Source organism: Gadus morhua, chromosome 7, assembly GCF_902167405.1.
Source record: "Gadus morhua chromosome 7, gadMor3.0, whole genome shotgun sequence".
Classification (NCBI taxonomy): domain Eukaryota; kingdom Metazoa; phylum Chordata; class Actinopteri; order Gadiformes; family Gadidae; genus Gadus; species Gadus morhua.
The window spans coordinates 29993532-30018531 of record NC_044054.1 but is presented as its reverse complement, the minus strand read 5'-3'; the positions used below and the strand labels follow the sequence as shown (position 1 = coordinate 30018531).

The 25000-nt window shown below is 44.9% G+C and overlaps 1 protein-coding gene across 1 annotated transcript in view; it reads left to right on the top strand.

Annotated features, from left to right (window-relative positions):
- rxfp2a (relaxin family peptide receptor 2a) overlaps positions 1-25000 on the top strand; it is a 51129-nt gene that overhangs the window by 2923 nt on the left and 23206 nt on the right. The window contains exons 2-7 of the mRNA XM_030362264.1: positions 8779-8928; positions 12112-12195; positions 14576-14681; positions 21809-21880; positions 23276-23347; positions 24481-24552. Coding sequence (XP_030218124.1) covers positions 8779-8928; positions 12112-12195; positions 14576-14681; positions 21809-21880; positions 23276-23347; positions 24481-24552 — 556 coding nt within the window. The remainder of the gene's footprint in view (positions 1-8778; positions 8929-12111; positions 12196-14575; positions 14682-21808; positions 21881-23275; positions 23348-24480; positions 24553-25000) is intronic.

Sequence of the window (25000 nt, the reverse complement as noted above, 5' to 3'; positions counted from 1 at the left end):
GTGTCTGTGTGTGTGTGCGTGCGTGGGGCGTGCGTGCGTGGATGTTGGCTGGTTTAAGCAGCCTCACCTGGCTCAGGGAGCGATCTCTTTCTGAGTGTGTGTGCTGACGGCTGGTTTAACCTGTGCACGCTGATTACTCAATGTGCAACAGGTGTGAAGCCTCACCCAGCCCCAGAGTCCGCTCCGACTCGTTCAGGGGAGGCTGAGTCAAAAAAGCTAGAAAAGATGTTGTAGCTCTTAAAACTTTTGCGGGGGCTCCCATGGCTGGAACAAAGGTATCTTCACTGTAAGCATTTTGCTGCGTGGTTTGCTCTATCTGCGTACATCAGTCAAATAGTCTGCATTTGTTTTCAACGGGAGTTTACCCCTGTTAAAATTAGGTGCTTAACCTCAATGTGAAGTTAATGGATAAAGATTCAGTACAAGAGACATTTAGTTTATCGTTCCACATCATTAAAGGACCAGTACAAAAGACGTTTGACTCCTAGCCAGCAGGATCAGAGCCACTTTCTGACAGGCGCTATCATCAATCATCAAACAAGAAGTGTTCTCTCCACATAACCCATATCTATGGATCTGAACCTCCTCATACCCCAAAGATGGACACCAGGGCTGTGGCTGCATTGCTAGCTCTGAAAATATTTGCAACCTCCACTTTAACTTTGAAGCATCTGCCTCGACACAAATCGGTTTGAAACCACAAAACATCTGCGGTTAATATCAGTGTCCCGGAGAACGTAGTGGCATCCCTCCGCCACACACCAACACCCCTTGCCCACTGCATACGTCCATTGACGGATCCCGTTGACTTTGAATGGGGGCGGAGCCGCGATGCATTGTGGATCCATCCGTTCCGTTGGATCCGTCGGCTCCGTCAAGAAGTTGAACATTTTTCAACTTTTCAGGCTGCGACGTATCCGTCATACAATCAGGTCGCGTATGCTCGGGCTTTGCTGACGGATGCCTCTGAAAAAGACTACTCCCCCCTCCGTCAGCCACGGCGTCCGTCATCCGTTGACGGTGCAGTGGGCAAGAGGTGTTAGTGGTAGTATCCTGTTGGTGAGCCATGAGTCTGTCGGGAGTTAGTTAGTATTTACAAGACGTCCCTCAGTGATTGTTATTGTGTGCAGTCTGTTCCTCGTTCCAAAGCAATCTGCAGTTTTTCGGCTGTGTTGTTCTTCCTTCTCAGAATAATTAATAGAAACGTATGCACTCACACGCGCACGTATGCACAATCGCACGCACAAGCACAGAACGCAGACACACACACACACACATCACACACACACAAGCACAGAACGCAGACAAGCTTGCTGGTGGTCAGAAATATTTTCGAACCAGAAATTGCATCTCTAAGATGTTCAGACTGTGTGTGTGTGTGTGTGTGTGTGTGTGTGTGTGTGTGTGTGTGTGTGTGTGTGTGTGTGTGTGTGTGTGTGTGTGTGTGTGTGTGTGTGTGTGTGTGTGTGTGTGTGGTTGTGGTTGTCTGTTTCTGTTTGCGTCTCTCTGACTGCATCTGTGTACAATGATGTACAAATGTACAAATAGGCTGATGCAGTTTCCTTGTCATCATAATTCTCATCTGAAGGCTTCAGGAAGAGACCACTATAGCCAGTCCCATCTCTTTCCTCATTCACCGTCAGATGCTGGCAGAAGTAAGACATGCACTCTTTGTACCATGTTAACAAAAGCTGACGGAGGAGATGATAAAAGCAGTTTTAAGGAAAAATTGCACAATGAAAAATGCCAAAATTGCCAAAAATCTGTCACTGTTCAAAACCAATCTTTTAGAGAATAGTCATTGCATCGGGGTATAAAAGAAGTATAGATTTCAGCCCATTATTTCCCATTTTCCCAAAACCGGACTAGGATTCAACAAAGTAGCAGCAAACCGTGCTATATAAGATAAGATAAGAACTTTATTTCATCCCATGCATGGGAAATTAACTTGTTACCTAACCCTAACAGCCTATGGAATCTAAAGTATGCCATAATAAAATAAAAAGTATAAAGTATCCAACAATCATACATCCATAAGATAATAAAAAATAAAATAAATACAATAAATATAAATATAAATAAATCACACAGTGATTACAATGTCACGCCATAAGGGCAGACACTGCACACGCCCATGAGCTACACAATCAATGAGGCCAAGAGGTGCCTCACTACAGAATAAAAAGTACGTTGTCACAAATGTACGGTCGAAAATGCACATTATTAAATTCAAGTATTCCATTATTAATTTAGTTGAAGTGAATTTTTGGTAGGACCATGTTTCATAACCGATATGTTATAGAGCCTTATGACAGATGGAATAAAAGACCTTCGGAAACGTTCCTTCTAACATGCTGGGTGTAATAATCTTTTACTAAAGGAACTGTTTTGCGCTGCCCCTGTCTCGTGGAGAGGATGAGAGGAATTGGACCTGATGGATTCCAATTTGTCCAACATCGTCCTCTCCCCTTCCACCTCAACAGGCTCCAATGTACAGCCCAGGAAAGAGCCAGCCCTTCCCACCAGCTTATTAAGGCCCCGTCCACACGAAGCCGAAACGGGTGAAACCGTTCCGGTTTCGATCTATCCGGTTTCGGAGTATCTCCGTAAAGAGGGAGTCAAGCGAAACCGGGTAGATCTGTATAAACGCTGTAGTACACATGCCAGGCCCATAAGGGGCGCTGCTTCTGCTACAGAAATCCAGAAGAAAATTAAATAAGAAGAAGAGGCGAGCATGCTCATAGAGGCCCCCCCCCTGAAACACTAACAACACAAACAAACAGTAAGTCAACAGTCTCAATAAATAATGGCTTAGCAACCCAACAAAGGACATGATCTGCTGCAGAACGATTACAAGCCTGACTTCGCGGACTTAACAGTCATTGGCTAGAGGGTTGAGGGGTGGGGCGATGACGTCATGGTTTACGGTTTCAGGCGTCCACACGAATCCAAAACGAAACCGGTTAGATTTGAGAAAACCTCCGAGGGTGGTTTCAGAAGTTTACGGTTTCGGTCAGCGGATTCGCCGGCTTTGTGTGGACGGAAGGCCGAACCGTACAAGACCTTTGCGGTTTCCCCATGAAATCGGCTTCGTGTGGACAGGGCCAAGTCCCTTCCTGTCCCTCTCAGTGAACCCACAACCCCAACAGACTACTGCATAAAAAATGACAGATGCAACAACAGTGTCATAAAAAGTCCTTAACAGCGGCCTGCACACCCCAAAAGACCTCAATCTTCTCAGCAAGTGTAGCCGACTTTGGCCCTTCTTGTACAACGCATCTGTGTTATGTGACCAGTCCAGTTTATTGTTGAGGTGAACACCCAGGTATTTGTAGACTGATACCACCTCAATGTCGCCTCCCTGGATGTTCACCGGTGCAATTGGTGGTGCCTTACGGCTGAAGTCAATCACCATCTCCTTTGTCATACTGGTGTTCATCTGAAGATGTTTTTTTCCACACCAATCAACAAAGCTGGTGATGACCCCCCTGTACTCCAGCTCATTCCCCTTTGTAACACAGCCAACAATGGCTGTGTCATCTGAGAACTTCTGGAGAGGACGACTGTCCGTAATGTATCTGAAGTCCGAAGTGTACAGGGTGAAGAGAAAGGGGGCGAGCACAGTGCCTTGCGGGGTCCCCGTGCTGCAGAGTACCACATCCGACTAACAGCCACGCAGCCTCACGTTCTGTGGTCTGTTGGTGAGGGAGTCAATGATCCAGGCAGCAAGATGACAGTCGACCCCCGCTCCTTCCAACTGCACCCTCAGAAGTGCCGCCTGGATTGTATTGAAGGCGCTGGACAAATCAAAAAACATGACTCTAACAGAGCCCCCATTTTTCTCCAGATGAGAGAGCGAACGGTGGAGGAGGAGGATGATTGCATCATCCTCCACACCAACTCCTGGTCGGTACGCGTACTGGAGGGGGTCCCGCTCACTGCCCACTAGGGCTTTGACTCCGAACTTCATTTTTCGAACATAATTCGAATATCAAAAGATAAATCAAAATTCGAACGAATATTAGGCAGCCCTTAATATTCGAACCTGTTATGGGCAGACCAAGAGGGAGAGACGTCGGAGAACCCGACGCAGTCTATTCATAATATTGTAATGACCACGGAAGAGGCAGTGAATGAAGTATTGATTAGAAACCGAATAAACCGTCGGAACACGCAAGACCGGTAACCATAGCAACGCGGTAAACAAACCTCGCGAAGCCCAATCCAGGTCTTACTTAAGGCATTTAATGGTCAAAATATCATTAATAAATATTCAAATATATTCGAATATTAATATTGATAAACAAACAAACTTCGAATATGAGTTTTGGGCAGCGAAGGTGGTTCAGCACAATCCTCTCCAAGGCCTTCATCAGATGTGGTGTCAGAGCCACTGGCCTGAAGTGGTGGGGCTCCCTGGAGTGCGCTGTCTTGGGGACAGGGACAACACAGGAAGCCTTCCACAGGATTGGGACTCTCCCCAGACCCAGGCTGACGTTAGCAATGTACCAAAAGAGACCCCACAGAGTTCATCAGCACCGTCCCTAAGCAGTCTGGGGGCTAATCCCGTCAGGACCCGTAGCCTTCCTCACCTTCATCCTCCTAAACACATCTCTCACCTGATCTGTAGTTCTGGTTAGGCCGGGGGGAGAGGGGAGACCCCCGCAGGCTGGGGAGACACGCCCTGAGTGAGTGGGGGAGGGGTTACGTGAAGTGAAGAGCACTACTGGAGGTGGAGATGGACAAGTGGGGGGAGGGAAGTGGGTAGTAACCCCAGAGTGGTTACCCCCCACTAATGTATTAATAATACATTACATTATAATTAGTGCTGTCAGTTAAATGCGTTATTAACAGCGTTAACGCAGACCAATTTTAACGGCGTTAATTTTTTTATCGCGCAATCTGATTTTTCTTTTTTTTTCTTTTTTTTCTTTGGCTCAAAACAAAGCAGCAGTAGCCTTTTTTAATTGCACTTTAGGCTTATTTTTCAGTATATGCCAATGTTGTTATCAATAAAAAAACATTTGCACAAGGCAAGCCGATGCACTCCATGTTGATAAGAGCCTAAAATGAGAAAAATTAATGGGACAAAGAAATCAAGGGATAATTAGCGTAGAAAAAAATGTATCGTGAGTTAACGATGACATTAATGCGATTAATCGCGATTAAATATTTTAATCGCTTGACAGCACTAATTATAATGTATGAAAAAAAAAAGCTGAAATCATGCTTTTTTCCACTGAGCGTGTTTGCACTGCTGTCTCGTCTTAAACCTCCTGCTCTGTGTTTGGAAGAAGGTAAATAAAGTGAAGACACAGCTTGGTGAACATTATATAATCATGAGCTCTGCTGCTGCATGACATGGGGGAATTGAATCCCAAGCTCTCCACAACCTAGCCCCCAGTTATCTCTGTGACCTCCTCCAAGAATACACTCCCTCCCGCTCCCTCCGCTCAACCTCTGCTGGACTACTATGTATCCCCACATCACGACTCACTACAATGGGTGCCCGGTCATTCAGCTGTTCAGCACCCAGGCTCTGGAACTCCCTCCCCCCACACATAAAACAATCAGACACCATTACAACCTTCAAGTCACAACTCAAAACTCACCTGTTCAAACTCGCACACAACGTCTAACTGATCACTGTTTTGATTGTTTTTTTTGTTTTGTTTTGTCTTGTTTTTGTTTTATTTATTTCTTATTGCTTATGTTTATTTATTTTTACACAATGTCTTGTTTTTTAAATAATGTATGATGACTATATGCTCTGTAAGGTGACCTTGGGTGTCTTGAAAGGCGCCTCTAAATTAAATGTATTATTATTATTATTATTATTATTATGGGGGAATTGGGAACTGTTGCTTGGGGAGGCAGATGACTTTGCCAGATGCTGGCTAAGTCCTTAATGAGAGCTGAGAGAAAAATTATTCCATGCATACAAAGCAACATCACAAGTGTTTGTTGGTTTGTTTCCCTCTCACTCACTGGTGCTGTCTTTAGAGCTCCATAGCTACAATAATAGTTACTAATGTAAGAGTTGGGCATGGTGAGAAGCGCCATATAAATGCTATTGGTTTTTCCTCGTTATTATTTATTACACTCATAACCCGATCACGGCCCATTAAAGGCTACGGGGAGCTCCCAGTGGCCGCTTGCCATGTTGGAATTCTGCCATCCTGTTTGTCATTTTAATTTCTCTCGTGTCACTAGTTGACTCATTTGATGAGTCCATAAATCCGATAAATTAATAGTAATTAGGGATAGGATATTATAAACATAAAGCATAAGAGCAAGTTCTGTTGCCTCGTTTTGGATTTTGGATTGAGAGGAAGCAGGAAGAATCACAAAGGAAACAGTGTTGCACCATAATGTTGAAGTAACCAGTACCAGACGACAGCCAGTTCGTCGGGAGTAGTCAGGTTGAGGTGTCTTGCTTTGGGACCACTCGACACTCCGCTAGGAGGAGCTGGGATCAAACTAGCAACCTTCCAACCTACCCCCCAAGCTAAGCCGACCTCAGCAGAGTTCTGGTTCTGATGCCCAGTATCGTTGTAGTAGTTTGTCCCCTCTGAAACTCTCGGCCTCAGTTCTTCACAAAGCTCAAACAGAAACGCTGCTTATAGCTGCCTGATTGGTGGTTCTTTGTGTCCCTTGCCCCACCATATTAGGATACGGGTTAAAGGTCTTCATGGTCTGACAGCCCCCCTAGACTGGGTACCCCCCCGCCCATTCTGCCGGCGATTTGAGTTGGCCCCGCAGAAGGGTCTTGAGAAGAGCGATACATTTCTTTCTGCTTCCGATACGTTTTTGCAGGTTCCAGTCACCAAGCTGGCTTTTCCCCTTGGCACGCTATTGGCTGGTTTAACACAATGACGACAGGGAAGCGATGGCAAGCAGCCGATCGCGTACAGAGTCAGTTGAACTACGCCTGTTGATCACGCCTCTTGTGCTGAAGAAAATGACAGCAACGTGGCCAACGTGACCAACGTGCAATCTATGATTGAGTTTGGTCCGGCAATAGCCAGGCTAAGAGCCCCCCTCAGCTGAGCTTAGTGTCAGTTAGTGAAATAGGAAGCTTTCTCTTCTGTCTTATTATTAGGTGTCCCCCTTCAGGGCCAACGTAGATAATTATGCCAATATTATCGTTGTGTTGCCTGGATATTCACCGGATCAGGGACACAAGCATTGTCCAAAAGTATCCATGGATTGTCCCTAAAACATCTAATCATTAGATGTGTGCCCGGGGGCCAAACGCAGCCAACTTTTTATCTTCCAATATCACGGCTGGCCTTTTTGGACCAAACACGTTTAGCTAGGGATATTATTAACTAACAAAATGTTCTTTTTTTGTGTAATCTCTTAGATAGCTCTCGTGTTTGATCAACAGCCAGATTGACTAATATCCGGCGTTTCCATCTCAATGCTACTTTTGTCGCGTTCTTTCAGCCTCTGTGAGCCTCAGGCTGGTTCTCTGGCCTAAGGGCTCTCTGTTCAACCTCCACACCTTTATATGCATTTACATTTAGGGCATTTAGCCGACACTTTTTCCAAAGCTACTTACAATAAGAACATTTATCAGAAGAAGAGAAACAATATAAGAATATGTCGCTGTCGCTGCAGTTGGGCTGTTTATAGAACCAAATGCAAAGCACCGACAATCACTAGGTTGACTCATTCCCCATATACAACAAATATAGCGAGGATAAGACTTTAACCACACCACATGCCAAGATCAACACACGATCGCATGGCCAAAAACGCAGTGACAGAGAACCACATAGCTGGGTTGGAGCCCGGAAATAAACATCTCAAATCTTTAATCTTGATCATCTTGAACGACTTCGTTAGTTAGTGGAAACATTGAACGATACAGTTTATCTACTGTGAAGGCTTTTGACGTTTGACGAAAGGCAGCTTACAACGTGACCGCATAACTTGTGAAATAGATAACTGTTAAATCAGACCCGGGGTGTAGGACACTAGCCAAGAATATAAATGTTGCATCTTCGTGTTTGAACTGAAACCGAGCTTGAAACATTTGTTTCTAACCCAAAAAATCAGCCACTAGAAATTTTATAACATGACTTGTTTCCCGGAGAGGAAGGAAGGAAGGTACAAGGACAAGGAATTGAAAAAGGGATATTAATAACGGTTCAAGTCCCGTGGCAGCACGGCGATGGAGGAACCAACTCCAAGGGCTCAAGCTGCCCTCACGAACAGAAACACAACAGTAGGAATCATAAATACAATCAAACCACTTGGATCTGATACGGTCTGGGTCACCTTTTCACAGATTGTATTAGATATTGTGAAAATGTCACTCCCACTCACACATTAGATTTATCATTCCACGCACCAATAGAAACTCAAGAAAGATTGCTTTTAACTTTTATGCTCCTGATAGATGGCATAAACTTCAGGACTCACTAAAACTGGAGAGATTGGTCTGAATTGAGAGGTTCAAGGGGGGGGATTTAAATCGCATTTGATGAGGATTGCTCGTGTTTTTAATGATTTTTTTAGTTATCCCGTTATATTGTTTTATTTATTGACCCGCCGTTCATATCTGTTGTGTATTTGGATTTCTGTTTCTATTTTTATATGTTGTAATCAGGTCGTCATGGAAAAAGAGAGCCTACTCTCAATGGCCTTTTTCCCTGGATAAATAAAGGTTTAATAATATTATTATGTTATGACATTGATCTAAGCCGCCTCCCCTCTATCTCTCCGTGCGTCCGTCCGTCCGTCCGTCCGTCCGTCCGTCCACCCTCGCAGCAGCAGCCATGGTGACCAGCAGGGCGGCGCTGGAGGGAGCGTGTCCCCTGGGCCAGTTCCCCTGTGGTAACATGAGCCTCTGCCTGCCCCAGAAGCTGCATTGCAACGGACACAGGGACTGTCCCAACGGGGCGGACGAACGCCACTGCGGTGAGGACCTGTGTGTGTGTGTGTATATGTGTGTTTGTGTGTGTGTGTGTGTGTGTGTGTGTGTGTGTGTGTGTGTGTGTGTGTGTCTGTGTGTGTGTGTGTGTGTGTGTGTGTGTGTGTGTGCGTGTGTGCAGGCATTTGTGTGTGTGTCTGTGTGTTGGTGTGTGTGCGTGCGCACATGTATGCCTTACAAATACCAATAGAGGCACAGTGCACATTATTTTAATTTCATTAATCAGAAATACTAAATCTGTCTTTAATAATTCATTTTCCAGCCAAACACAATGCCATACATAATGCTAAGTTATGGTTGCACTAAACAACAATTACCTTTTATCTGAAACCCAATCCTTAGTCTCTAAGTATTACTAATAAACCTTATATTTATTATCAGGAACCAAATCTTCCCTACTCAAAGCTTCTGGTGGTTATAAGAAACACATTTCAAAAATAATTACGACCGCAACCAGAGAGAAGACATTTCATTATGGTAAAGGCCAAAATAATGATCTGAAATGTTAGCTTGAGGCTAGATTGTGCTGCGAGACTAGAACAGAACGCAGTGGTTCAAAATAAAATGTTATTACGGTTCAAAGGGACATGGAACTTCCAAATTAACGCATTTCGTTATTTTTGTTACAACTGTGCTATGTCAAACCGGACACAGTAGAGGTATTAGCCTTATTTTTGTGTCTTATGTGTAGCCAAGAAGTACCAGTCCATTAGCTTGTCACAGACAAACTGCGAAACCTGTAAACCCCCCAAAAAAGGCTGCCACATTTGTTCATTACTTTCATCCAGAATCAGAATCAGAAAGGATTTTATTGCCAAGAAGGGTCTTACACCAACAAGGAATTTGTCTTGGTGAATAAGGTGCATACATTAGGACAATAAACAATGAACAAACAGTGACTATCAAATATACAATATAACACAATGTATAAACAAGCAGGGAAATAAGTGATAAGTTAAAAATAGGATAAAATAGAATAAAGACTAAAGTAAAAGCTACTTAAAAAATTATAAGAATTTACCAATTGTTGATGGGTATGAGTGCCAAAGTCAATGTCAGTCAGTGGGGGTGGCGGTCCCGGGACCTGTTAAGGATCCCAACTGAAGAGGGGAAGAAACTGTTCAAGTGGCGGGAGGTTTAGGTCCTGATGGACCGCAGCCTCCTGCCAGAGGGGAGAGTTTCAAATAGTCTGTGTCCAGGATGGGAGGGGTCGGCCATAATCATGCCTGCCGCCTCAGAGCCCTGGAGCTGTGCAGGTCCTGGAGGGATGGAAGGTTGCGTATGATACGCTGCAGTCTGCTCTTGTCCTTTTACATTTACATTTACATTTGGGGCATTTAGCATACGCTTTTATCCAAAGCGACCTACAATAAGTACATTTGTCATAAGAAGTGCAACAATATATTGCTGTCGGTACTGAAAGGATGTTCATAGAACCAAGTGCAAGGAAAACAATCGCCAGGCTAACCAATTCCCCGTGTTACAGCAATGATAGCAGCTACTGCAGTTGCTACACAGTTAAGTACTATAATACAATACAATGCAACACAACACAATACAGAGTACAATGGTGGCCAGAAGGGGGAGGGTGGCTATGCAGAGTCGAGGTGGACTCTGAACAGGTGAGTCTTGAGTCTTTTTCGGAAGATAGTGAGCGACACTGCGGTCCTGAGAGCGGCAGGGAGCTCGTTCCATCACTGAGGTCCCAAAACCGAGAAAAGTTGTGACTTTGCTGAACGGCCTTTGCTAGCTCTTAGCGATGGCGGTACCAGACGTCCAGCTGAGGTAGTTGAGCGGAGGGATCGAGCTGGGGTGTGTGGCTTTAGCAATGCTTGGAGATGGCAGAGGCAGTTCCATCGAATGCCTTGTATGCCAGTACCATCGTCTTAAATTTGATGCGAGCTACTACAGGGAGCCAGTGGAGGTCCCGGAAGAGGGGGGTCAGTAGGTTGAACACGAGGCGCGCTGCCGCATTCTGGATGCGCTGCAAAGGTTTAATCGCAGAGGCAGGAAGTCCAGCCAGGAGTGAGTTGCAGTAGTCGAGGCGGGAGATGAACAGTGATTGAACTAGAAGCTGAGCTGCTTCCCTTGTGAGGAAGGGCCGGATTCTGCGGATGTTGTAAAATGCAAATCTGCAGGATCGGGCCACCGCAGTGATGTTTGCGGTGCAGCGTAACTGATTGTCCAATACCACACCGAGGTTTCTGGCAGTTGGAGAAGGAAATACAGTGATGTTCTCAACGGTGACCAGTAAGTCCATGTGTGGGCAATCTTTCCCTGGGATTAGGAGGAGCTCGGTTTTGTTGAGGATAAGCCTCAGGTGATGGGCAGTTGTCCAGGTGCTGACGTCCGCCCGGGCATTCCGATATGCGTGTTGCAATCAGTCCTTTGCCGCAGCAGCAGTGTACCAGACAGTGATGGATGAGGTGAGGATAGACTCAATGATGGCAGTGTAGAAGTGCAACAACATAGTCTTTGGCAGGTTGAATTTGTTCAGCTGGCGCAGGAAGAACATCCTCTGCTGGCCTTTTTTGGTGAGGGACCTGATGTTGAGCTCCCATTTTAGGTCCTGGGTGATGATGGGGCCCAGGAAGCGGCAGGACTCCACAGAGTCGACTGGGGAGCCACACAGGAGGATGGGGGCGGATGGGGCTGGGTTCCTCCTGCAATCCACAATCATCTCCGCTGTTTTTAAAGCGTTTAGATCCAGGTTGTTCTGGCTGCACCAGGTCACCAGATGGTCAATCTCCCACCTGTAGGCGGACTCATCCCCTAAGAGATGAGCCCGATGAGCGTGGTATCGTCCGCGAACCTCAGGAGCTTGACGGACTGGTGACTGGAGGTGCAGCTGTTTGTGTACAGGGAGATGAGCAGAGGGGAAAGAACACAGCCTTTGGGGGATCCAGTGCTGATGGTCTGGGATTCTGATAAATGTTTCCCCAGCTTCACACGCTGCTTCCTGTCAGACAGGGAGTCTATGATCCACACGTGGAGAAATGAAGGAACAGAGCTCGATGTTTCAGGGCTCGTCAGTGCCTTCAGATTACACTCGGCCGTGTTTCATCAAAAGACCACATGACCTTTAAAAGGCTCCAGCAGGTGAGAAGGTCGTGGCGTGACTCTGCATGGGGGTGTTCATTAACCTTATCCGTGTGGGTCTCCTTCAACAGGGGACAACATCGGCTGGGCCGACCTGTTTGCAGGGACCATGCAGGAAGTCGACTCCGTGGACCTTTCATTCTTTGACGAATGTTGTAAGTTTCTTCACAGTGTGTGTCTTTATATTTTCTTTCTTAACAACATCTGTCTGTACAGCGTCTGTCTTTACAACGTGTGTCTTCACAGTGTCTGTCTTTACAGTGTCTGTCTTTACAGTTTGTGCCTGAACAGTGTCTGTCTTTACATCCAGCATGTGTCTTTACAATGTCTGTCATTACAGTGTCCTTCTTTACAGTGTCTGTCTTTACAGCATGTGTCTTTACAGCGTGTGTCTTTACAGTGTCTGTCATTACAGTGTCCTTCTTTACAGCGTCTGTCTTTACAGCATGTCTCTTTACAGCATATGTCTTTACAGTGAATGTCTTCACAGTGAGTGTCCTCCTTTACAGCGTCTGTCTTTACAGCATGTCTCTTTACAGTGTCTGTCTTTACAGTTTGTGCCTGAACAGTGTCTGTCTTTACATCCAGCGTGTGTCTTTACAATGTCTGTCATTACAGTGTCCTTCTTTACAGTGTCTGTCTTTACAGCATGTGTCTTTACAGCGTGTGTCTTTACAGTGTCTGTCATTACAGTGTCCTTCTTTACAGCGTCTGTCTTTACAGTGAATGTCTTTACAGTGTGTGTCTTTGCAGCGTGTGTCTTTACAGTGTCTGTCTTTACAACATGTGTCTTTACAGCGTTTGTCTTTACAGTGTCTGTCTTTACAGCGTGTCTCTTTACAGTGTGTGTCTTTACAGCGTGTGTCTTTACAGTGTCTGTCTTTACAGCATGTCTCTTTACAGCGTGTGTCTTTACAGCGTCTCTTTACAGCGTGTGTCTTTACAGTGTCTGTCTTTACAGCGTGTGTCTTTACAGCGTGTGTCTTTACAGCGTGTTTCTTTACAGTGTCTGTCTTTACAGCATGTCCCTTTACAGCGTGTGTCTTTACAGTGTCTGTCTTTACAGCATGTCTCTTTACAGTATGTGTCTTTACAGTTTCTGTCTTTACAGTGTCTGTCTTTACAGCGTGTGTCTTTACAGTGTCTGTCTTTATAGCGTGTGTCTTTTCAGTGTCTGTCTTTATAGCGTGTGTCTTAACAGTGTCTGTCTTTACAGCGTGTGTCTTTACAGTGTCTGTCTTTACAGTGTGTTTCTTTACAGCGTGTGTCTTTACAGTGTGTTTCTTTCCTCTGTCTGTCTTTACTTTAAATGTGCAGATTGTGTGTGTGTGTTCATTTGTGTGAAAGATACAAAGGCAGTGAGCAGATTGAAATCGTTAAGACAGTTCCAGTAATTATTTCGCTGCATGGCATCAAGCACTGCCTTTTTTGATGTGGGATGTGGTAAGGAACGTGTCCCGGTCATATTAGTAGTTGACACTAGAGGGCTGATCATGGTTCCACATCGACGCAACGCTAGGGCGTTTACGGACCAGTTATGTCCTTGCGTCCACCACAAGGGCCTGACTTGCGCCTCCCAGAAAATGTTAACCTTGTGTTGAGGTGCAGCAGTACAGCCCTTGCTGACTCAGCAGCAAGGGCTGTGATTGGTCCGCTCACTAAAACCAGCCGCAGAACCAAAACAGGTTCACTGCGAAGCGTCTGTGCGGTCCTTAAGTTGAATCAATCTGGAACCATAATCAGCCCTTAAGGATTTAGTAGATATCACTTTTCATCAGGATTTCAACAAACAGGTTGATACATTTTACACCTCCCTTTGGTTGGATTCTCACTTTTATTATGTGTGTGTTGTTGTGTCTTTGTGTGTGTGTTTGCGTATGTCTGGATTTCTTTGTGTGTCCGTGTTTGTGTGCGTGTGTCTATACTTGTGTCTGTGTGTATGTGCGAGTGCCTGTATGTGTGTGTGTGTGTGTGTGTGTGTGTCTATACTTGTGTGTATGTGTATGTGCGTGTGTGTGTGCCTGTATGGGTCTGTGTCTCTGTCTGTCTGTCTGTCTGTCTGTCTGTCTGTCTGTCTGTCTGTCTTTGTGTGTGTGCCTGTATCTATGCGTCTGTGTTTGTTTGGTTCTGCATGTGTCTATGCATGTGTGTGTGTGTGTGTGTGCGTGTGTCTATGCATATGTGTGTGTGTGTGTGTGTGTGTGCGTGTGTGTGTGTGTGTGTGCGTGTGTCTATGCATGTGTGTGTGCGTGTGTGTGTCTGTATGTGTGTGTGTCTGTGTGTTTGTGTGTCTATGCCTTTGTGTTTGTGTGTGTGCGTGTGTGCGCGTGTCTATACCTGTGTGTGTGTGTGTCTATGCCTGTGTGTGTGTGTGTGTGTCTGTGTTTGTGTCTATGCATGTCTGTGTCTGTGTGTGTGTGTGTGTGTGTCTGTGTGTGTGTGTGTGTGTCTGTGTGTGTGTGTGTGTGTGTGTGTGTCTGTGTGTGTGTCTGTGTGTGTGTCTGTGTGTGTGTGTGCCTGTCTGTGTGTGTGTAGTCCTGCAGGAGTTCCCAGATACCTGCGAGTGCCACCAGACCGAGGTGCAGTGTGCGGCGGTCAACCTCAGCGCCGTGCCTCAACTCTCCCCCAACGTCACCTGGCTGTGAGTGTCCCCGTACGCGTGCACCGTGCACGTGTATGTGAGTGCATGTGACCTACGAACCGCATTGAGGGTGAACCAATGAATGAACGGATGACCTCATGCTTCGATGTGGATTGGTGTTTCGGCGGCTCACTCATTTAGATTGTCGCAGACTCGCAGCTCTTTGTTCGCTCCGTGTGTTTGATGCTTAATGATCGTTACCGCACAACATTGTTTATTTATGCGTCTTGGCTAATGACGCTTGTGGATCCTGAGGCAAGTTGAAAACTCAGTCTGCCTCATCACACACACACACACAGAAACACACACACACACACACACACTGACTGACTGACTGACTGACTGACTGACTGACTGACTGACTGACTGACTGACTGACTGACTGACTGACTGACTGACTGACTGACTGACTGACTGACTGACTGATTGATTGACTGACTGACTGACTGACTGTATTGTTATATCTTCGAGTTCCTTGGAACCGTCAGAGGAGGAAGGCTCCCCTATCCTCCTCCAAAGAAGGCAGCTGTCCCTGATTGGAGGTCCTCAACGTCCCAGAAGTGCTGGTGGTGGATGGCATGTGTGTGTATGTGTGTGTGCGCGTGAGTGTCAAAGCCTGTCCAATACCTAACCATATCTGGATGATATCACCATACATCAAGTGATACACAACATCATGCACATGTTTTGTTCCATTCATGTTGTTTGTAATGGTATCCCATTAGTTTTACCTGTGTTTACATTTTCGCCAGGGTTTCTAAATCTAAAACTTGAGTCAGAACTCGTGTGAGGAATGCTCTCCGTCTCCAAGGATTCACTTATCTAATGAATACGTCTCAACCACATCTCTCTGCTGTGCACTTTTAGTTGGTCCTAAAATCCCTTACAGGCCAGCGACACTGGGAGGCACCGTTGTATAGTTACCGTGGTATTGTAACCACGGTATTGTTATCACTTGGATTTATTAGTCACCATCACTCAGCAGTGAATGTAGCTGAGGTTTCGTTAATGTTTGACACGAGTTTGAGACGCTTCAGACGTCGGGAGAGCTTAAGCACTGAAGCACCCCGACCTTCAGTCATAAAATATTTGAGAATCAGTGGGAAGGAGACTTCAGTCAAAGGACGCTGTCAGCACATAACGTTCGCGCCCAAGAACAACCCCTCCATGACTCTCACAACAGTGTGTGAGCAATAAAATGAGTAGTAAAACAATGTCCCATCTGGGGGACATTGTGTGTGTGTGTGTATGTGTGCATTTGTGTGTGTGTGTGTGTGTGTGTGTGTGTGTGTGTGTGTGTGTGTGTGTGTGTGTGTGTGTGTGTGTGTGTGTGTGTGTGTGTGTGTGTGTGTGTGTGTGTGTGTGTGTGTGTGCGGGCGCACGTTGTTCACAAATAGAAGTTGTGAGATGCCGAAGATCAGTGACTGCAGGTTTGATAAGGTTTGATCAGGTTTGTTAGCCATTGTTTTACATTCTCATTAAATGTCCGGAGCAGTTAATTAAGTACGGACATTTTCCCTGAAGAACCTCATGGTTTCCAGTGTCCCACGGCTTCTTAAGGTCAAGAAGAGCCTTCTCTGGAAAGAACAACCAATGGGTGAAGGTGAAGCCCATAGATACCACGCTGGCAGGACAGGAAACCCATATTCCCCAGCTATCTATGCAACCATGGAATACAGGCCGTTTTAGTTTTCCGCCATCTGGGCTGAATTCCAATGAATTACCTTTTTCCTCTGTATTATGGCTTGTTAACTGTACCCTTGTGTGGAGAATCATTGAGTGGTGGAGCAGGGTTGAACGAGCAAGGCTGGGAAAGGAGACTGCTGAGTTGCTTGAGATTCGATGAGAACGATGATTAAAACGCCAAATCCCAATCTAAAGCAGATACATTTTTTGACAGAGCACATTCAAACTAGATAGAATAATAGAATCAGGCCCGGTGGCATAAAACCCCCCACGAAGACACACCCACAATTATTATTTATTTATTTTAACACAGATTAGGCGTTAAATACCCAGGAAACCGTTTTTTCCTGTACTTCCAGCCTGGTCCGGTGGATCAGCAGTTGTCCTGAACAGAGTTCTCCTGTAACTCCAGTCTGTTTCCGTTGATCAGCAGTTCTCCTGGATGCTGGCACAGTGATGCTGTAGATTCCATCTCCTTCCATTTAAAAATACGCTATGACTTCAACCAGACTTTGATTAAAACCAGATAGACCGAATACTTGGTCCATCTAATAACAGCTATTAAAAAGGAGCTACATATTCTTGTCCAGCCTAGTTCAGCTGCTCTGAAAAACAGTGGTAACAAATCACCAGAGCCTGGGAGGTACTTCTAAATATAGGAAAGGTCGGAAAATGTCCAGCCTTTGCCCCTTGCAATCTAGACAACCTTTCAAGTTCCAAATGGGACCATTGTCAAATGTATTTTATTTGTTGCACTGTGTTTCTACAAAGGCAAGTTGGGGCCACAGCACAGATGCTAACACTTCATTTATGAATAAGCTCAACCAGAGGCGCCAAATCCCATTAGGCATACCAGGCAACTGCCTGGGGCCCCGCAATTGTTTGGGGGCCCCGGGCCACGGGGGGGGCCCCCTAGAGCCAAAAAAAAAAAAAAAAAAAATCGCTCCACCCCCCCCCGTCAACAATCGCTCCATACACCCCCCCCCCTCCCGTCAACAATCGCTTCCCCCCCCTCCCCCTGTCGTCAACAATTGCTCCACACCCCCCGTCAACAATCCTCTGCCTAGGGCCCCCACACTACCTAGAATCGCCCCTGAGCTCAACCTCTTTATGATATTAGGCTCAATTAATCTCCAATTTGCCAGCAGTCCTTGTGACCTCTCCAGCAGCACTCTCCTTTTTGCATGGTTTCTTCATCTCTAAGGTAATACCCAAATACTTGAAACTAGTTTCAGATGAGGCCGATTAGCGACTCCTGTGTAGCCCAGTGGTCAAGCTTCCTGCTGCTATGGCATATTTATTGCAACCGCACGGCAGTCTGAATTATTTTGAAAAAAATGTAGTCGCTGCTCGCCCCTCCCTCTCCCTACTCTTTTGAAACCCCGCCCATTTCAAAAAAATTGGTTTGCTAAAAAAACCTAACATTACATTACTCAATTGCTGCTGCAGAGTCTGAACAATTAACCCAGATCCCCTTAACCTTAAAGTGAGCGTCGACGACAGAATGTGTATAAAAACGCATTTTAACCAAATGTATATTGTTCCTTCAATGTCACTTAGATTTTCCATGGGGGCCAATGACATTGTCCACTTATACCGATTAAAAATCATCTTGAATTAAATTCTTGTAACACCACTGCCTCTAAAAGCGTGCGGTTCCCATCCTCTGTAGCATATTTTTTTACAAATATTGGTCAAAACATTTTCTGAGGCTGTTTCTGAAACGAAGGCCCCGTTTACACGAGGAAGCTTGTGGGTAAAAACGACAAAATATTTTATCGGGAGTGCCTTTCGTTTAGACGGTGATGGCGTTTTTGGGGCTTAAAAACGCAAAAATCTGAAACCACCCTCCAGAGTGGAAAACTTGAATACGCTCCGCCGTAGCGATTCCGTCTACACTGCGAAGACGCAAAACTCTGCTCAGATCTACTCACGTCGCGTACACGTTTACGTCACATACATGCCCCAGTACAGGGAAATAAACAAACATGTTGGATTATTTCCATGCGTCGGACCGTCAAGCTGCTCTGGCAGCTGTAATAAACTTACAGGAGTCTTTCCACGAAATGTACAGGATATGGACAGATATTATTACTGAACAGAGAAGGATCTGTAATTATGTTTTCGTTTTCGCGGCGCAGATAAGAGAAGAAGGAAGATTCTACGCATGCGCTCAGACATGGCGGTGTTGTGTGATAGTGTATCATTCACAGCACCACCTAGCCGCCTGACATGCATACCCAATCGAATTCCACAATTTTGCGTCACCGTATGCACGCAGATTTCCTCCCGAAAACACTTGTCTAAACGCGGAATAAAAAGTGAAGACGCGACGCCACTTTTGCGTCTTCTGTTCAGACCGTCATCATGTAAACGTAGCCTAAGTGCCCTTTGGTTCATGATGTTGAGCTTTGCAAGGTGTTTTATTTATTTATTTTATATATATATATATATATATAAACATATATATATATATATATATATATATATATATATATATATATATATATATATATATAGATCGATAATAAGATAGACATGTCAATTGACATTGTAGGTATACTGCTGGTTAATTTAGGTTCTTGATTGATTCATGTTATGCTCCAAGCTTCCCTTCAGCTACCCTGGGTACCCAGTCTCACCTTTCCCACCCCGCTTCAACGCCCATTCTGCTCAAAATACCGACTAGCAATTGCAGGCTGGCCAAGATGTCACCCAAAAATCAAAGAAACCAATTGCTCCTGCTGTAACTCAAGACCAATGACTTCGAAACCCAACCACTCAGTATGTTAACTTGAAAAATTAATTCCTTAGTGTCTGCAAAACTCGCTCGATCGCACAGCACACTCGCTCGCTCTCTCCTTCCTTTCCGCCAAAGTTGGAGAGCGTGGGAGAGAGAGACAAACAGAAAGAGGACCGCTTCTGGGTGGCAGAGTTGAACAGCCATCTGGATTCCCTGCCGTTCCCCCACCCCCGCCTCAGCACTAACATCATCCACTTGTTGGACGTCCAGACCTCCTGTGGTATTGCTGGAGTAAAAGCCGCCGGGTCAGAGACCAACGAGCAGAACTACTCAGCTGCCATGGTCATTTCATTGGACTCAATTTGCAGTGTTTCTTTCTTTCTGTTTATTGTATTATTTCATCTCTTTGTTTGTTGGTCAGGAACAATGTAGAAAACCATCCTAGAAGCAGAAGATTCTGCAAGCTCATTTTTATTTATATATATTTTTAGGTTTAGGAACCTTTGCACAAATTTGAAATTTGGTGTGAATAATATGTCAGTCCAAAACATTATAAAATATATGTTTTAGAATATTAAATACAGTTAATAATGGAAACTAGTCAACCCCTATATAGTGCGTGTGTGTGTGTGTGTCTGTCTGTCTGTGTGCGTGCACACGTTGTTCACAAATAGAAGTTGTGAGATGCCAAAGATCAATGACTGCAGGTTTGATCAGGTTTGATCAGGTTTAGTAGCCATTGTTTTACCTTCTCATTAAATGTCCAGAGCAGTTAATAAAGTACGGACATTTGCTCTGAAGAACCTCATGGTTTCAAGAGTCCAACGGCTTCTTAAGGTCAAGAACATTCCACTGCAAGACCCTTCTCTGGAGAACACTTGGTGTTTTCAACGAGACAGCAGCAGGATGTTTCAGTCGAGTGCTTTGGCCCCGAATCCAAACTGTTAAGGATGATTAGTGGCTCTCTTATACGCCAGTGGACCAGTTGTCCTGCCTCACTCTATTAAAGGTTCTCTGGGACCGTAGATAGAATACAAATGGATCGATAGTCGTCTGCTCGGTATGCTCTAGCCAGCCTTAAACCATTAGCGTCACGATCGCTTTTTTCAACTCAGTGGGAATTGACCAGCTCTGATACGTTTACCATATGTGTGCTTAATCTGCTTGGAACTGGCATCTTAAATAAGAGCAGTGTCCAATCTAAAGTTGATATATTGCAAAATGTTCATCCGAAATCTCTGAGCTGATTTTGAGGTCAAGCGTTTTCATATTTTTGGAGCATCTTTAGGAACTGAAAAACTGAACATGACATTGCCCCTTGCTGCTGCAGAGTCAGAACAACTAACCTAATCCTTCAATTACAATTAACCTAAATTCCTAACTTAGCAACTGACTCATTTAGTTATTCATTTCATTTATTCAATGACATTTCAATGAAGGCTGATGCCTTGACGTTGACCCTGCACGAGAAAATAGAAAAAACCAACTACTTTTCCAATGAACTCTTCGTGATTCACTATTTTATGTAGAATCTCTTTGTCTGGGACGAACCCAATTAGGCTGGTTCATATCACTAGACCCGCGTCCCCCCGCTGTTCCTGTTTGTTGCGGGCTTGATTAATTGGATTTGCTACGTGGGTAATTGGGTCTAACACAACGGTTCAGATCGTTTGGCATTCAAGCGCACCCAGCTCGTCCCTCTCCCTTACCCCCCACCAGCCGCGTCCAGTCATGCTGTTTCCCATCGCTAGCCGGCACAGATAAGTGAGTTCAAACCCCTTTGCCGGTCACTATGTTCGCAAATTGGCTCTGAAGGAAAACATTTGGTTGCGGTTCTGCAATAACTTATAATAAGCTAGGATTGAAGAGTCACATGTTTAATTCTGTTCTGTTGTAATAAGCTAGGTTTAGAGGGTGCCATACAAGATTAGTTAAGTTAGTTTGAAACACGGACAGAGCCACTTAACTTCACAGTGAGAGCATACACGTTGACATCTCACAGTGTCACTTCATTGTAGCACAATCTAGAGTCACAATATACTGCAGTGAGAAAGTGAGCGTGAGACTGAAGTGAAGAGAGGCTCTCTGCATGTCCTTACCTTGTTTTAAATGAAGGCATATTAATATTCCATGTTTCTATTTCAATTTAATTCATTACAGTTCTTGAAATTGGCTTGTCCCTTTTCATCTATTCCGAGTTCTCTCCAAGGTCCCGACAAAATGCCTCACCCATATGCGTGTGTGTGTGTGTGTGTGTGTGTGTGTGTGTGCGTGTGCGTGTGCGTGAATGCGTGTGTGTGTGTGTGTGTGTGTGCGTGTGCGTGTGCGTGAGTGAATGCGTGTGTGTGTGTGTGTGTGTGTGTGTGTGTGCGTGCGTGCGAGCCACCGTCATGCCCATGTTTGCAGTGTTGTTCTCCTGAGTGAGCGGTTTATGGTGAAGCTGGGGGAGTTCAGTTTATATCTCCTGCATCCCGTCCGTCGGTCATTAGATAATGTACCCTCCCTGTTCACCATTAATGGGTTCTCTGGACTAAGTGTTCCACAAGATCCGCTCTGAACTGAATGCTTATTTTTATGGGGCAACATAATTAATATCGAATGATCTTTAAATTCTCTCTCTCTCTCTCTCTCTCTCTCTCTCTCTCTCTCTCTCTCTCTCTCTCTCTCTCTCTCTCTCTCTCTCTCTCTCTCGTTCCAGGTCCTTGAGGAGCAATAAGATACGACTGTTGTCCGACTATGTTTTCTCAGAATATTCCTCCCTGGAGAGATTGTAAGTTATTCCTCCAGAAATGACAGTCCAATGCATTAACAGCCTCAGAAATGTCTTCCTTAAGTATCTTATAAAACATTACCATTAGAAAAAGAGGCTCATTCAGGAGTCTTGACAGCACAAAGTTTGATCTGAAGACCAAAAAAAGCCATAAATAATAATAGTTGCGTATTCATTCCTCATAAAAAAAAAAAAAAACTGTAGAAATGAGTTTGCGCTTTATCGAGCCTCCCAGACAAACGGAGGACAACCATCTGCCGACGAGGGGATGGAGTGAACCGTTGGCCTCAGGGACTCAGAGCAGTGCAGGGTTAGGCGATGGAGAAGACCGCTGCATGCCATCTCCACAACCCAGACCCCAGCTGAGCTTTGAACAACACGTTGATTTATCGGCGTGCGAGCCGACAGATAATACCGACTTTGATTTGCATCTTTGGAACAAAGTGCCGCGATTTATTCAACCGCGAGAACATTGAGCACCGCTCCAGCGCGGAGGACAGCTAAGCGAGGGGAGGAACACTTTGTAGTACGCACAACGCGTGCGTTGCATAATGCATGAATTCATATTCTGAACCCAAGCACCTTGATCTCTAAGACTTAGAAGAGGTCGAGGGGAAAAACAGAAATCAAGTGGATTTCCATGAATCGCCGTTGGCTTCATGGAAAGGGAGCTATAAATCTCATTTGTTATTGTCATAGTGCGGTGGGATAGTATTCACCTCTAAGTGAGGAGGCTTGTTGGAGCAAAACCAGCAGATCCTACTACCGGTTTTAGAGATGACAGTTAAGGGAGGGATTCTCAAACGTTCCCCACCCTTCCACCGCGGACATGGCCCTTATATATAAAAACCTATCACTCAATTTCGGCAAATTAGATGTTTTTACCTAATGTATAAAAAGTTGTAAACATCTATGTTTACCTTTATGTATGAGGTAAAAACATCTAATTTGCCGAAATTGAGTGATAGGTTATACAATTAAGAATGACTAATTTATATATTTTTTTAATTCAATAATGTAATAGCTTTTTATATTTATTTTTTTAAAACCTTAATTGTTGGTGCCCCCCAAGGTGCTTGGTGTCCTACACAGGGGCCTGACTGCGGATGAGAGGGGAGTGAAGTTCGAAAACATCTGCGCGAAAAAAACAGATGAATAAACGTTGAAGTACATCCTATCAACTATGATTCAATAGCTCACAAGATGAGCTATTGAAAGAAGGATTGAGCGGCGCGGAGACACACGTGACATGTGATTTAGCGATTTGTTCCTTTTTTGGCTCATGCTGTAATATGGAGCCGGTCAGTGTCCCGCATGTATTGCCTTTACTAAATCACAATCCGCACCTGGTTTCGTTCAGTTTGTCCTCATCTTCGGTTCTGTCTCTGATCTCAGGTACCTCCAAAACAACAGCCTGCACACCATATCCAAGCACGCCTTCAGTGGCCTGCACACGCTCAAGAGACTGTGAGTGACATGCTTACCGATAATAAACTGTGAACTCTGAGGTATCCCAAGCACGCGGATCTGCTTTTGATTGCTCGTTCAAGGGAACCTAACCAAATCTCCCCTGCAGTTGAATGCTTTTTGCTGATGTCCGCAGCGCTGCTGTTCGTCTTGGCTTTAGACTCGCTCGCTTGCTTGGATTTGAAATGCGCAGAGGGGGCAGAAGGTAAATGTCAAAGTCCGCACTGCATACAATGTGAAAGCTGGCTGTTTGTTTTTTCTTTCTGCTTGGTTCCCTCCGGGTGTCAGGAGTTGGTTGTTGTCTTAATTTGCAAACCTGGTTCAATTCATTGAGTCTGCACGGTAGGCCTTCGGCCCAGCCTACCGCACACAGCCTACCGCACACAGCCTACCGCACACAGCCTACCGCATACAGCCTACCGCACTCATATATATGCATATTAATTTTATATTTATTTTCTTTTTTCTTTCCAATCTATTAACTCCTGTTGTACCCTCGGCACCATTGAAAATGAGGATCTTAATCCTCAATGTGTCTTCCGAGGCCTAAATAAATAATAAATAAATATACACTCATATACATGGCTTGTGTATTATAGGGTGGCTGGATGTTCTCCGAAGCTGGAGAATATTTGTTTACGGAAAGAAAGCAATATATTATTGATTCAGTAACAATGTAGACTGAAGAAACATACGATAAAGTTTTTTCATTTTTATCTTTGTCTCGCTCTCCCTCTTTCCATCTCTCTCTTGCTGTCCCTCTCTCTATCTCTCCCATGCTCTCCCTCTTCCTTGCTCCCTCTCTCTCTCCCTCTCTCTCTCTCCCTTCATCTCTCTCTTTCTCTCTCTGTCTCTCTCTCTCTCTCTCTCTCTCTCTCGCTCTCTCTCTCTCTCTCTCTCGCTCTCTCTCCTCTCTCTCTCTCTCTCTCTCTCTCTCTCTCTCTCTCTCTCTCTCTCTCTCCCTCTCTCTCTCTCTCTCTCTCTCTCTCTCTCTCTCTCTCTCTCTCTCTCTCTCTCTCTCTCTCTCTCTCTACATCTCACCCTTGCTCTCTCTCTCTCTCTCTCTCTCTCTCTCTCTCTCTCTCTCTCTCTCTCTCTCTCTCTCTCTCTCTCTCTCTCTCTCTCTCTCCCAGGTATCTAAGTGAAAACGTGATATCCTCTCTGAGCCCAGGAGTATTCAGAGATCTCCATCAGTTACACTGGTTGTAAGTAGCAGTGAGCCACACACACACACGCACACACATTGGGATGAGTTCTCCTAACTTGAATTGAACTATCAGCATGAGGGAGTGAACTGTATGCGTAGGTGCGTAGGTGTGTCCGTGTGTAGTTTGGCAGTCGTATTAGAAAAACACTTTAAATCAAGGAAAGTCTGCTTATTTTGGTCAGACTTTACCGTGACCACCAAAAGTGACTGCTTTCATTATGACCTCTCAATGGTGAAGCTTTGATAGGTCCCTTGGTATTTACCTAAAGAGTAAGTGAGCCAACGGTTTCAGATGGATTTCGAACACTATGTGATTTAGAAAAAATGTGTTGTGGGCTGAGAGTTTTAGGGAACGAGAGAGGTGTGTATCCACATGGCTACGACCCACGCCAAATACAAGATGCTTTTCATTTTTTAAACTGTTATGAGCATTTTAATAAGTGATG